This window comes from Puma concolor, chromosome A3, assembly GCF_028749965.1.
Source record: "Puma concolor isolate L17-30 chromosome A3, mPumCon1.1.hap2, whole genome shotgun sequence".
Taxonomy (NCBI): domain Eukaryota; kingdom Metazoa; phylum Chordata; class Mammalia; order Carnivora; family Felidae; genus Puma; species Puma concolor.
This window is the reverse complement of record NC_141669.1, coordinates 55,250,260-55,265,095: the sequence shown is the minus strand read 5'-3', so window position 1 is coordinate 55,265,095 and position 14,836 is coordinate 55,250,260. Positions and strand designations below refer to the sequence as shown.

The 14,836-nt window shown below is 39.4% G+C and overlaps 1 protein-coding gene, 1 non-coding gene and 1 pseudogene across 4 annotated transcripts in view; 2 read left to right on the top strand and 1 right to left on the bottom strand.

Annotated features, from left to right (window-relative positions):
* Positions 1-14,836, top strand: part of APLF (aprataxin and PNKP like factor) — a 91,536-nt gene that overhangs the window by 25,613 nt on the left and 51,087 nt on the right. For all 3 annotated transcript variants that reach the window (XM_086700967.1, XM_086700966.1, XM_025931855.2), the window contains one exon: positions 373-545. In XM_086700967.1, coding sequence (XP_086557093.1) covers positions 373-545 — 173 coding nt within the window. The remainder of the gene's footprint in view (positions 1-372; positions 546-14,836) is intronic.
* LOC147582458 (small ribosomal subunit protein uS2 pseudogene) lies at positions 4,049-6,606 on the top strand (annotated as a pseudogene).
* On the bottom strand, positions 14,488-14,611 carry LOC112869745 (small nucleolar RNA SNORA28). The gene has a single exon (XR_003224403.1). It is a non-coding gene; the product is annotated as a small nucleolar RNA SNORA28 (small nucleolar RNA).

Sequence of the window (14,836 nt, the reverse complement as noted above, 5' to 3'; positions counted from 1 at the left end):
TCCAAGAGATTAGTGAATTACAGATATGAAAGTTAGGGGACTCAGTTTCCATACTGAGAAGTATTTTTCATGTTTCTCTTTCCAATGTCTGAGTGCGCCTCTTAAGCAAAGCAGAAGTAGTTTTTCACCAGGTAATTGATAATTTTGCTTCTTTCTTTGATTCCTAGGGAAATAGGAGGTATATTTTAGTTCTCTTCCCTTTTTTATGTATAGATAATGATTATGGTACTTACAAGTGCCAAATTTATTAGACTTTTAAGTCTAAGTTTGTACCGAAATTGTTTTGATACTGAAATTTTGGACCAGTTTGTATTTAATTGTATTTTTCTCATAATTTAGAGTTATTTCACTATATTCTTTTTTATTTGTTAGATACACACAAATCCATGTTTTTATCAGTCTTCTGAGAAGAGCCAGCTCTTACCATTGAAGAGAAATCTATGGCGCTGGTTGAATCCTGGAGACAGTTTTTCTTTGCTGGTCGACAAATACATTTTTTGTGTTTTCTCTACACACTCTGAAACAGAAATGGAATGTACTTTAAGGTAAGAATGCCTGATGAAATTAAGTAATGGTATTTGTAATCTAATTCCTCAGCCATCCACAAATGCTTCAGTAGAAACCATATTAGGGTTAAACTATATTGGCAATATAGGAGTTACATGGTGTGTGTGTGTTTGTGTGTGTGTGTGTATTTCTCTAGAATACATTTGACACTGGAAACTTAGGTCTCCATAGTGATTGCTCACATGCAGTGTGTCTTTTGCCAATGTGTTCAGAATGTATTTTCCATTTAATAGTAACTAGGATAGTTAATTTGAAACCAACTACATTTTCTTAATCTTTTCTTTTAGCTTTTGAAATTTTATTAACAAATTAACCTCTGGCTTAGACTACACTCATATAACTCCTCTTTCTTATAAAAATAACAGAAAAATGGGGTGCCTGGGTGCTCAGTTGTTTGAGCATCTGACTCTTGATTTGGTCTCAGGTCATGATCCCAGGGTTGTGGAATCGAGCCCCGCATTGGGCTCCATGCTGTGCATGGAGCCTGCTTAAGATCCTCTCTCCCTCTCAGGGGGTCTGGGTGGCTCAGTCGGTTAAGCGTCTGATTCTTGATTTTGGTTCAGATCATGATCTCATGGTTTGTGAGTTCAAGCCCGAAGTAGGGCACCATGCTGACAGCTGAGAGTGCAGGGTCTGCTTGGGATTGTTTCTCTCCCTTTTTTTCTGCTTCTCCCCCACTTGTGCGCTCTCTCTCTTTCTCTCTCTCAAAATAAGTAAATAAATTTTAAAAGAAAAAAGATTCTCTCTGTCCCTCTGCCCCTCTCCCAGCTCTTTCTCTCACTCTCTCTCTAAAAAAAGAAAAAAAAAAACCCAGAAAATATAGAATAGAGAAACTGAGGAAATGAGGTATTACAATAAACATCTGATGTAAAGTTAAAATTAATGCACTCCTTTTGTTCAGGCAGTCATTAGCAGATTATTTATTGCTGTTTCAGCTTTTATAGAGTACATAAACTGGACTTATAGAAGTAAATGGACAGAAGTATAGAGTGTGTTTTGTGGTCATAGTAGTATTAAATTAAAAATCAATAACAATACAGGGGCGTCTGCGTGGCTCAGTTGGTTAAAGCGTCTGACTCTTGATTTCAGCTCAGGTCAGGCATGATCTCACTGTTTGTGAGTTCAAGCCCTGAGTCAGGCTTCATGCTAACAGTGTGGAGCCTGCTTGGGATTCTCTCTCTCTGTCCTCTCTGTCCCTCCCCCACTGTCTCTCTCTTAAAATAAGTAAATAAACTTAAAAATTAAAAAAAATCAATAACAATAAAATAGAAAAATCTCCCCAAACTTAAAATTAAAGAGCATACTGATGAATAACTTATATGTCTAAGAGAAATCACAAGGAAAATTAGAAAACATTTTGGGGCACCTGGGTGGCTCAGTCAGTTAAGCATCCGACTCTTGGTTTTGGCTCAGCTTGTGATCTCATGGTTCGTGAGTTTGAGCCCCGTGCTGGGCTCCTAGCTGACAGTGCAGATGGACCCTGTTTGGGATTCTCTCTCTCCCTCTCTTCCTGCCCCTCCCCTGCATATGCACACACACACTCTTTCTCAAAAATAAATAAACTTAAAAAATAAAAAAAGAAAAGATTTTGAACAAATACTGAAAACAGCATAAAAATTTGTGAGGTGAAGTAGAAGGAAATTTATATTAAATGCCTGTATTAGAAGAGAAGAAAGTTATAAAACCAATGATGTGTGCTTCTCCTTTAAGAAGATAGGCAGACAGGAGCAAATTAATGCCAAAGCAAATAGAAAAAAGGAAATAAGAGTAAGACTAGGAGTCAGTGAAATAAAAATAGACAAATAACAAAGAAAATCAACAAAACCAAAAGTTGGTTCTTTGAAAAGATTAATAACATTGGTAAACTTAGGCTTCCCAAGAAAAAAATGAACAAAATGAAAAAATACAAATTATCAATATCAGAAATAGAATAAATGTATCACTAGTGATTTTACAGGCCTTAAAAAAATAATGAAGAAATATTATTTAAAACTTTATGCCAGTGAATTTGACAGCCTAAATGAATGAATGCATTCCTGGGAAAACATAATTTGCCAAAATTAATACAGGAAGATATAGAAAATATAATGAATTTTTTATTTATTAAAGAAATTGAATTTACAATTTAAGAATTTGCCACAAGGACCTTCACTAGTGAGTTCTATGAACTTTCAAGAAAGTAATACCAATACTATACTCTTCTCCCCCAAATAGAAGAGGTTATACATTCTCACTCATTTTGGGAAGCTTCCATAATCCTGATACCAAAATCAGACAATAACATTACAAGAAAACTAGACCAATATCCCTCATAAGAATATAGAGAAGTCAAATCCAGCAATTTGTAGAAAGGGTAATATACCATAACCAAGTGGAATTTGAAGACCACAAGGTGGATTTATCATATAAAAATCAATGAATTTCACTGCGGCAGATTGAAGAATTGTCATTTCAATTGATGCTTAAAAATAGCTTTGACAAATTCAACACCTGTTCATGATTAAAAAAAAAAAACAGAAGAAGAAGGAAACTTCTTTGTATAAAAAAAATTGTCTTTATTTACAGATGACATGGTTGTGGACTTAGAAAATGCTGAGGTATCTACTCTAAGAAGTGAAACAGTACCTGCTGTATGATTACATTTATATCACGTTCTATAATAAACTAAACTATGATGGTAGTGGTTATTTCCAGAGGCACAGGCAAACTTTTTGGTGATGAACATATTCTGTGTCTCGATAAGAGTTTAGGTTACATGGATGTATGCATTTGTCAAAAACGACCAAATTGTGCACTTCAGATCTGTGCATTTCAGTAAATATAAATTACATCTACAATTCTTGAACTAGTGAATGAAAAGAAATTATGTGAGGAAATGTTTTTTGATTTGTTAAATTCAGTAACCTTTGCTTTCCACTTTACATATCTTCCTATTCTTTTTCTCTTATCACACATGTAGAAAGAACATTATTTTTAACCAGCTGTTGACCACAGAAATATAAAGAACTAATTTTTTTGTTACAGTGAATTTCCACAGTAGAATTATATGCTTTTTAAAATAATTTATTTTTATTTTAGAGAGAGTGCAAGGAGGGAGAGGGGCAGAGAAAGAGAGAGAGAAAGAGAGAGAGAGAATCTTAAGCAGACTCCATGCTCAGCACAGAGCTTGATGTGGGGTTCCATTTCACTACCCTGGGATCATGACCTAAGCCAAAATCAAGAGTCAGACACTCAGCCGACTGAGCCACTCAAATGCCCCATATACTTTTTTTAAAAATCTGGAAAATATTGCACATCTGTGTAAAATAAAATACAGTCATTGCCTCATACTTAAAGTATTATATGTCAACTTTAATTTTATATATATATATATATATATATATATATATATATATATCCATTCAAACAGGCTTGTCCCCTTAACGTGAAAGACCAGTGCTGTAACTCAGATAAATCAGATTGTGGGAAGAGTGAATTTTGAATGTTTGTTGTGGGGCGCCTGGGTGGCTCAGTTGGTTAAGCGTTCGACTTCGGCTTGGGTCATGATCTCACAGTTCGTAGGTTTGAACCCCACATCTGGGCTCTGTGCTGACAGCTTGGAGCCCGAAGCCTGCTTCAGATTCTGTGTCTCCCTCTTTCTCTGCCCTTCCTGCACTCGTGCTCACTCGCGCTCTCTCTTTCTCTCAAAAATAAACAAGCATTAAAAACAAATAAAAAAAAAACCTTTGAATGTTTGTAGTATTGATAAAAGTTAAGAATACAACCCACTTTAGCAGCACTGTACTTTTTGTAGGCTATTTATTATGAGTAGTAGTATCTGGTGTACTGTTGGTATCAAGCTATGTGTTGAAAGAGGTAATAAGTACTTTGTGTATGCTTTGGTAATCGTGTGCCTAGGTTAGGGTAACCAAATTAATTGTGTTATTTTATATTTGAAAATTAAATGTTTTGCTTTTAGCTTACTGGTGCAAAATTTCTTTCAGGGTGTTGATTTCACTTTTAGCTTTTTCCAGTTTATGATTTAGAGTTTTCAGGTACTTCCATAATACATTGGATTTCTGATGTGTAATCGTCATTTTTAGTGCTTTTTATGATGTTTACAATTCGTATATGATTTATTTTTTTATTTTAGGGAGAGAGGGTGGGAGATGGGGGAGAGGGGCAGAGGGGGAGAGAGAATCTTAAGCAGGCTCCACACTCCGTGCAGAGCGTGACACAGGGCTCCATCACACAATGCTGGGATCATGAATCAAGAATTGGATGCTCAACCAACTGAGCCACCCAGGTGCCCCTATGGTTTTTAAAACTTATTTCTAAGTCCAGCTCATTTATGTTAGGAGCATATTTTATATTAAAGATGAAAAATACATGGTTTATATTTAACTCTAATTTGGAGTTTATTTTTAAGATTTAAGAGTAACTTAATTGCTAAAACAGGCTTTAAAAAGAAGAATAGGGGCACCTGGGTGACTCAGTTGATTGAGCATCCAACTTCAGCTCAAGTCATGATCTCACAGCTTGTGAGTTCAAGCCCTGCATCAGGCTCTGTGCTGACAGCTCAGAGCCTGGAGCTTGCTTCAGATTCCATGACTCCCTCTCTCTCTGCCCCTCCCCCGTTCATGCTCTCAAAAATAAGCATTAAAAAAATAGTAATAAAGAAAAAAAAAGAAGAATAGAGCTTTTTGTGCTACCCAAGGAGGGGTTCATACAGCGTTGTTCTGCAAGAATGCCCTTTGGGGTCCCCAGCATCCCCCAAAGCCACCGGAACAAGCTTCCTGCTGGAGTGGGGGATTCTTGTCATTATTTAAAGGGAAGCTTTCACAATATCTGGAGCCCTTGATGTCCTACAAATGAAGAAGAAGGATATTCTCCAATTCCTTGTAGCAGGATCCACTTTGGTGGCACCAATCTTGACTTCCAAATGGAACAGTGTATTTACAAAAGGAAAAGTGATGGTATCTGCATCATAAATCTGAAGAGAACCTAGGAGAAGCTTCTGCTGGCGGCTTGTGCCATTGTTGCCATTGAAAACCTGGCTGATATGTCATATCATCCAGGAATACTGCCCAGTGAGCTGTGCTGAAGTTTGCTGCTGTTGCTGGAGCCACTTCTGTTGTGGCTGTTTCACTCCTGCCTTCCTAACCAGACCCAGGCAGCCTTCTGGGAGCTGAGACTTCTGGTGTTTACTGATCCCAAGGCTGACCACCAGCCTTTCACAGAGGGGTCTTAAGTTAACCTGCCTACCGTTGCTGTGTGTAAGACACTCTCCTCTGCACTATGTTGACATTGCCATCTCTTGAAACAACAAGGGAGCTCACTCAGTGGGTCAGATGTGGGGGATGGGAAGTTCTGTGCATGCCTGGAACCATTTCCCATGAACAGCATTGGGAGGTTATGCCTGATCTGTGCTTCTACAGAGATCCTGAAGAGATTGAAAAGGAAGAGCAGGCCACTGCTGAAAAGGCTATGACCAAGGAGGAATTTCAGGGTGAATGGACTGCTTCAGCTCCTAAGTTCACTGCCACTCAATCTGAAGTTGCAGACTGGTCTAAAGGTATGCAAGTGCCTATTCAGCATTTCCGTACTGAAGACTGGGCCATTCAGCCCTCCACTGAAGACTAGTCTGCCGCTCCCACTGCTCAGGTGACTCAATGGGTAGGAACAACCACCAAGTGGTCTTAAGCTACTCTTCCACAAAGGCAAACAAAATGGAAATAAGGTTAATGGAAAATAAACAGTTCCTAAAAGTTGGAAGAAAAAAAGTTGGAGGATTCACACTTCCCAATTTCAAAACCTACTACAAAGTTACAGTAATGAAGACAGTATGATAGTAGCTTGAAAAAACACATGTAGATCAGTGAAATAGAATTGAGGGTCCAGAAATAAGTCCTTATATTATGGCCAACTGATTTTTGACAAGATTGTTAAGACAATTAAATGGGGAAAAGAATAGTCTTCTCAACAAATGGTGTTGGGACAACTGGATATCCACATGCAAAAGAATGAAGTTAGACTCCTACCTCACACCATATAAAAATGGACTTAGGGGTGCCTGGGTGGCTCAGTCGGTTAAGCGGCCGACTTCGGCTCAGGTCATGATCTCACGGTCCGTGGGTTCGAGCCCCGCGTTGGGCTCTGTGCTGACAGCTCGGAGCCTGGAGCCTGTTTCAGATTCTGTGTCTCCTTCTCTCTGACCCTCCCCCGTTCATACTCTGTCTCTCTCTGTCTCAAAAATAAATAAATGTTAAAAAAAAATTTTTTTTAAATGGACTTAAAATGGATCAGAGACCTAAATATTAGAGCTAAAATTATGAAAGCCTTAGGAAAAAACACAGGTGTAAATCTTTGTGACTTTGGATTAGGCCGTGATTTCTTAGATACAACACCAAAAGCACAAGCAAAGCAAACATAGATCAACTGCACTTCATCACAATTAAAAGCTTCCTATCTTCTAAGACACCATTAAGATTGTAGAAAGACAACTCACAGAATGAGAGAAAATATTTGCTAATCATATGTTGGATAAGGAATTTATATCCAGAATATATAAAGAACTCTTGCAATTCAACAGTAAAAAGGCAAATAAACCAATTAAAAAATACATAAAGGATTTGAGTAGACATTTCTCCAAAGAAAATATCCAAATGGCCAATATCCAAACTCATGGAAAGATATTCAACATGATTGGTCATTAGGGAAATGCAAATCAAAATCACAATGAGGTATTACTTCACGTCCACTAGGATGACTATACTTAAAAAGATAATAACAAGTGTGGGCAAGGATGTAGAGAAATTGAAATGCTTATGCACTGCTTGTGGGTTTGTAAAATGGATACAGCCTCTTTGGAACATATTCTGACAGTTCCTCAAAATTTTAAATATATAATTACATGTGGTCCAGCAATTCCACTCTGTCCATACATGGGACAGAAAACATCTGTCTACACAAAAACTTGTATAGTTCCACTTATATGAAATGTGCAGAAAATGTAGATTCATAGAGACAGAAGGTAGTCTAGTGGTTCCCAGGGGCTGGAGGGAAAGGGAATGGGAGGTAACTACTCATACACACAGGATTTCTTTATGAGGTGATGAATATGTTCCAAAATTAGATACTAATGATGGCTGCATTACAGATTAACTTTGTAAATATCCTAAAAACCACTAAATTTTATGTATGCTTTAACAGGATGAATTTTATTATTAAGTGAATTATGTCTCAATAAAGCTATTTAAAAGGTTAAATCAGTTACCTTTATTATATTGTATTTAGATAAGTTTCCAAGTTTTAATTTTTGCATGTAGCAAACTCTGGTAACCCTGCATTATAAATCCTGTGATAGTTGATTGCTTGTAGAAGTCTTTGAAGATAAAATAAAAATACAGTTATATCACAGTGACAGTGTTTGATATTTATTTATTTTTTTATTTATTTATTTTTTTAACGGTTTATTTTTTTTCTTTTTTTTTCTTTTTTTTTATTTATATATGAAATTTATTGTCAAATTGGTTTCTATACAACACCCAGTGCTCATCCCAAGAGGTGCCCTCCTCAATACCCATCACCCACCCTCTCCTCCCTCCCACCCCCCATCAACCCTTGGTTTGTTCTCAGTTCTCAACAGTCTCTTATGCTTTGGCTCTCTCCCACTCTAACCTCTTTTTTTTTTTTTTTTTTCCTTCCCCTCCCCCATGGGTTCCTGTTAAGTTTCTCAGGATCCACATAAGAGTGAAACCATATGGTATCTGTCTTTCTCTGTATGGCTTATTTCACTTAGCATCACACTCTCCAGTTCCATCCACGTTGCTACAAAAGGCCATATTTCATTTTTTCTCATTGCCACGTAGTATTCCATAGTGTATATAAACCACAATTTCTTTATCCATTCATCAGTTGATGGACATTTAGGCTCTTTCCATAATTTGGCTATTGTTGAGAGTGCTGCTATAAACATTGGGGTACAAGTGCCCCTATGCATCAGTACTCCTGTGTCCCTTGGATAAATTCCTAGCAGTGCTATTGCTGGGTCATAGGGTAGGTCTATTTTTAATTTTCTGAGGAACCTCCACACTGCTTTCCAGAGCGGCTGCACCAATTTGCATTCCCACCAACAGTGCAAGAGGGTTCCCGTTTCTCCACATCCTCTCCAGCATCTATAGTCTCCTGATTTGTTCATTTTGGCCACTCTGACTGGCGTGAGGTGATACCTGAGTGTGGTTTTGATTTGTATTTCCCTGATAAGGAGCGACGCTGAACATCTTTTCATGTGCCTGTTGGCCATCCGGATGTCTTCTTTAGAGAAGTGTCTATTCATGTTTTCTGCCCATTTCTTCACTGGGTTATTTGCTTTTCGGGTGTGGAGTATGGTGAGCTCATTATAGATTTTGGATACTAGCCCTTTGTCCGATATGTCATTTGCAAATATCTTTTCCCATTCCGTCGGTTGCCTTTTAGTTTTGTTGGTTGTTTCCTTTGCTGTGCAGAAGCTTTTTATCTTCATAAGGTCCCAGTAATTCACTTTTGCTTTTAATTCCCTTGCCTTTGGGGATGTGTCGAGTAAGAGATTGCTACGGCTGAGGTCAGAGAGGTCTTTTCCTGCTTTCTCCTCTAAGGTTTTGATGGTTTCCTGTCTCACATTCAGGTCCTTTATCCATTTTGAGTTTATTTTTGTGAATGGTGTGAGAAAGTGGTCTAGTTTCAACCTTCTGCATGTTGCTGTCCAGTTCTCCCAGCACCATTTGTTAAAGAGACTGTCTTTTTTCCATTGGATGTTCTTTCCTGCTTTGTCAAAGATGAGTTGGCCATACGTTTGTGGGTCTAGTTCTGGGGTTTCTATTCTATTCCATTGGTCTATGTGTCTGTTTTTGTGCCAATACCATGCTGTCTTGATGATGACAGCTTTGTAGTAGAGGCTAAAGTCTGGGATTGTGATGCCTCCTGCTTTGGTCTTCTTCTTCAAAATTACTTTGGCTATTCGGGGCCTTTTGTGGTTCCATATGAATTTTAGGATTGCTTGTTCTAGTTTCGAGAAGAATGCTGGTGCAATTTTGATTGGGATTGCATTGAATGTGTAGATAGCTTTGGGTAGTATTGACATTTTGACAATATTTATTCTTCCAATCCATGAGCAGGGAATGTCTTTCCATTTCTTTAAATCTTCTTCAATTACCTTCATAAGCTTTCTATAGTTTTCAGCATACAGATCCTTTACATCTTTGGTTAGATTTATTCCTAGGCATTTTATGCTTCTTGGTGCAATTGTGAATGGGATCAGTTTCTTTATTTGTCTTTCTGTTGCTTCATTGTTAGTGTATAAGAATGCAACTGATTTCTGTACATTGATTTTGTATCCTGCAACTTTGCTGAATTCATGTATCAGTTGTAGCAGACTTTTGGTGGAGTCTATCGGATTTTCCATGTATAGTATCATGTCATCTGCAAAAAGCGAAAGCTTGACTTCATCTTTGCCAATTTTGATGCCTTTGATTTCCTTTTGTTGTCTGATTGCTGATGCTAGAACTTCCAGCACTATGTTAAACAACAGCGGTGAGAGTGGGCATCCCTGTCGTGTTCCTGATCTCAGGGAAAAAGCTCTCAGTTTTTCCCCATTGAGGATGATGTTAGCTGTGGGCTTTTCATAAATGGCTTTTATGATCTTTAAGTATGTTCCTTCTATCCCGACTTTCCCAAGGGTTTTTATTAAGAAAGGGTGCTGGATTTTGTCAAAGGCCTTTTCTGCATCGATTGATAAGATCATATGGTTTTTCTCTTTTTTTTTGTTAATGTGATGTATCACGTTGATTGATTTGCGAATGTTGAACCAGCCCTGCATCCCAGGAATGAATCCCACTTGATCATGGTGAATAATTCTTTTTATATGCCGTTGAATTCGATTTGCTAGTATCTTCTTGAGAATTTTTGCATCCATATTCATCAGGGATATTGGCCTGTAGTTCTCTTTTTTTACTGGGTCTCTGTCTGGTTTAGGAATCAAAGTAATACTGGCTTCATAGAATGAGTCTGGAAGTTTTCCTTCCCTTTCTATTTCTTGGAATAGCTTGAGAAGGATAGGTATGATCTCTGCTTTAAACGTCTGGTAGAACTCCCCTGGGAAGCCATCTGGTCCTGGACTGTTATTTGTTGGGAGATTTTTGATAACCGATTCAATTTCTTCGCTGGTTATGGGTCTGTTCAAGCTTTCTATTTCCTCCTGATTGAATTTTGGAAGAGTGTGGGTGTTCAGGAATTTGTCCATTTCTTCCAGGTTGTCCAATTTGTTGGCATATAATTTTTCATAGTATTCCCTGATAATTGTTTGTATCTCTGAGGGATTGGTTGTAATAATTCCGTTTTCATTCGTGATTTTATCTATTTGGGTCATCTCCCTTTTCTTTTTGAGAAGCCTGGCTAGAGGTTTGTCAATTTTGTTTATTTTTTCAAAAAACCAACTCTTGGTTTCGTTGATCTGCTCTACAGTTTTTTTAGATTCTATATTGTTTATTTCTGCTCTGATCTTTATTATTTCTCTTCTTCTGCTGGGTTTAGGCTGCCTTTGCTGTTCTGCTTCCATTTCCTTTAGGTGTGCTGTTAGATTTTGTATTTGGGATTTTTCTTGTTTCTTGAGATAGGCCTGGATTGCAATGTATTTTCCTCTCAGGACTGCCTTCGCTGCGTCCCAAAGCGTTTGGATTGTTGTATTTTCATTTTCGTTTGTTTCCATATATTTTTTAATTTCTTCTCTAATTGCCTGGTTGACCCACTCATTCGTTAGTAGGGTGTTCTTTAACCTCCATGCTTTTGGAGGTTTTCCAGACTTTTTTCTGTGGTTGATTTCAAGCTTCATAGCATTGTGGTCTGAAAGTATGCATGGTATGATTTCAATTCTTGTAAACTTATGAAGGGCTGTTTTGTGACCCAGTATATGATCTATCTTGGAGAATGTTCCATGTGCACTCGAGAAGAAAGTATATTCTGTTGCTTTGGGATGCAGAGTTCTAAATATATCTGTCAAGTCCATCTGATCCAATGTCTCATTCAGGGCCCTTGTTTCTTTATTGACCGTGTGTCTAGATGATCTATCCATTTCTGTAAGTGGGGTGTTAAAGTCCCCTGCAATTACCACATTCTTATCAACAAGGTTGCTTATGTTTATGAGTAATTGTTTTATATATTTGGGCGCTCCGGTATTCAGCACATAGACATTTATAATTGTTAGCTCTTCCTGATGGATAGACCCTGTCACTATTATATAATGTCCTTCTTCATCTCTTGTTACAGCCTTTAATTTAAAGTCTAGTTTGTCTGATATAAGGATGGCTACTCCAGCTTTCTTTTGGCTTCCAGTAGCATGATAAATAGTTCTCCATCCCCTCACTCTCAATCTAAAGGTGTCCTCAGGTCTAAAATGAGTCTCTTGTAGACAGCAAATAGATGGGTTTTGTTTTTTTATCCATTCTGATACCCTATGTCTTTTGGTTGGCGCATTTAATCCATTTACATTCAGTGTTATTATAGAAAGATATGGGTTTAGAGTCATTGTGATGTCTGTATGTTTTATGCTTGTAGTGATGTCTCTGGTACTTTGTCTCACAGGGTCCCCCTTAGGATCTCTTGTAGGGCTGGTTTAGTGGTGACAAATTCCTTCAGTTTTTGTTTGTTTGGGAAGACCTTTATCTCTCCTTCTATTCTTTTTTTTTTTTTTTTAATTTTTTTTTCAACGTTTTTATTTATTTTTGGGACAGAGAGAGACAGAGCATGAACGGGGGAGGGGCAGAGAGAGAGGGAGACACAGAATCGGAAACAGGCTCCAGGCTCCGAGCCATCAGCCCAGAGCCTGACGCGGGGCTCGAACTCACGGACCGCGAGATCGTGACCTGGCTGTAGTCGGACGCTTAACCGACTGCGCCACCCAGGCGCCCCTCTCTCCTTCTATTCTAAATGACAGACTTGCTGGATAAAGGATTCTCGGCTGCATATTTTTTCTGTCTAGCACACTGAAAATCTCGTGCCAGTTCTTTCTGGCCTGCCAAGTTTCAAAAGAGAGATCAGTCACGAGTCTTATAGGTCTCCCTTTATATGTGAGGGCACGTTTACCCCTTGCTGCTTTCAGAATTTTCTCTTTATCCTTGTATTTTGCCAGTTTCACTATGATATGTCGTGCAGAAGATCGATTCAAGTTACGTCTGAAGGGAGTTCTCTGTGCCTCTTGGATTTCAATGCCTTTTTCCTTCCCCAGTTCAGGGAAGTTCTCAGCTATTATTTCTTCAAGTACCCCTTCAGCACCTTTCCCTCTCTCTTCCTCCTCTGGGATACCAATTATGCGTATATTATTTCTTTTTAGTGTATCACTTAGTTCTCTAATTTTCCCCTCATACTCCTGGATTTTTTTATCTCTCTTCTTCTCAGCTTCCTCTTTTTCCATAACTTTATCTTCTAGTTCACCTATTCTCTCCTCTGCCTCTTCAATCCGAGCCGTGGTGGTTTCCATTTTGTTTTGCATTTCGTTTAAAGCGTTTTTCAGCTCCTCGTGACTGTTCCTTAGTCCCTTGATCTCTGTAGCAAGAGATTCTCTGCTGTCAGCTATACTGTTTTCAAGCCCAGCGATTAATTTTATGACTATTATTCTAAATTCACTTTCTGTTATATTATTTAAATCCTTTTTGATCAGCTCATTAGCTGTTGTTATTTCCTGGAGATTCTTCTGAGGGGAATTCTTCCGTTTGGTCATTTTGGATAGTCCCTGGCGTGGTGAGGACCTGCAGGGCACTTCCCCTGTGCTGTGGTGTATAACTGGAGTTGGTGGGCGGAGCTGCAGTCAGACCTGATGTCTGCCCCCAGCCCACCGCTGGGGCCACAGTCAGACTGGTGCGTGCCTTCTCTTCCCCTCTCCTAGGGGCGGGATTCACTGTGTGGTGGGGTGGCCTGTCTGGGCTACTTGCACACTGCCAGGCTTGTGATGCTGGGGATCTGGCGTCTTAGCTGGGGTGGGTAGGCAAGGTGCACAGGGGCAGGAGGGGCAGGCTTAGCTTGCTTCTCCTTAGGTGATCCACTTCAGGAGGGGCCCTGTGGCAGCAGGAGGGAGTCAGATCCGCTGCCGAAGGTTTGGCTCCGCAGAAGCGCAGAGTTGGGTGTTTGCGCGGAGCGAGCAAGTTCCCTGGCAGGAACTGGTTCTCTTTGGGATTTTGGCTGGGGGATGGGCGGGGGAGATGGCGCTGGCGAGTGCCTTTGTTCCCCACCAAACTGAGCTCTGTCGTCAGGGGACTCAGCAGCTCTCCTTCCCTTTGTCCTCCAGCCTTCCTGCTTTCTGAGCAGAGCTGTTCACTTATGACCTCCCAGACGCTAAGTCGCACTTGCTGTCGGAACACAGTCCGTCAGGCCCCTCCGCTTTTGCAAGCCAGACTCGGGGGCTCTGCTTGGCCGGCGAGCCGCCCCTCCGCCCCGGCTCCCTCCCGCCAGTCCGTGGACCGCGTACCGCCTCGCCGCCCTTCCTACCCTCTTCCGTGGGCCTCTCGTCTGCGCTTGGCTCCGGCGACTCCGTTCCGCTAATCCTCTGGCGGTTTTCTGGGTTATTTAGGCAGGTGTAGGTGGAATCTAAGTGATCAGCAGGACGCGCGGTGAGCCCAGCGTCCTCCTACACTGCCATCTTCCCTCTCTCCTCAGTGTTTGATATTTAAATAAAAGTGTAATAAAATAATTTGTACTTTGACCTATTTGGAACTAAATGTTAATTACAATTTTGTTCTGGGATTGGATTTTTTTTTTTGTTGTCACATTTATTCTTGGTAAATATTAAGCAAAAATTATCTGTGATCCATAGGGTGTGTTTATGTTAGTCTTGAATTTATGCCACAATAGAAAATAAATGAAATGGAATGGATATTATTGATTAATTTCTTTCTTTCTTTTTTTTCCCCCCTCACTGTTTAAGTCTGTATAACAGTTGGTCTCATGGAGGAGAACACTGGAATAGGTTAGACTTTCTTGCTATAGCCAGCTCCAATTGCATCAGACAACTTCAATCATCTGACACAGAGTGTCACAACTATAAATTGTGAAAAGCTATTGCGCTAGTGAATTTTTCTTAATATTTTTCAGATTAAATATGAAGAAAATTTGGGGAAAAAAATTGTTGTTTGGAAGCACACCTGTGTCCTCTGAGTAAAATGGATCTGGATATTAGAAGGGGAGTGAGGTATCATAGATGGGATAATCATACATTTTCAGTCTTTATCTCCAGCATCTGGCACAGTACCTGACACACCATAGG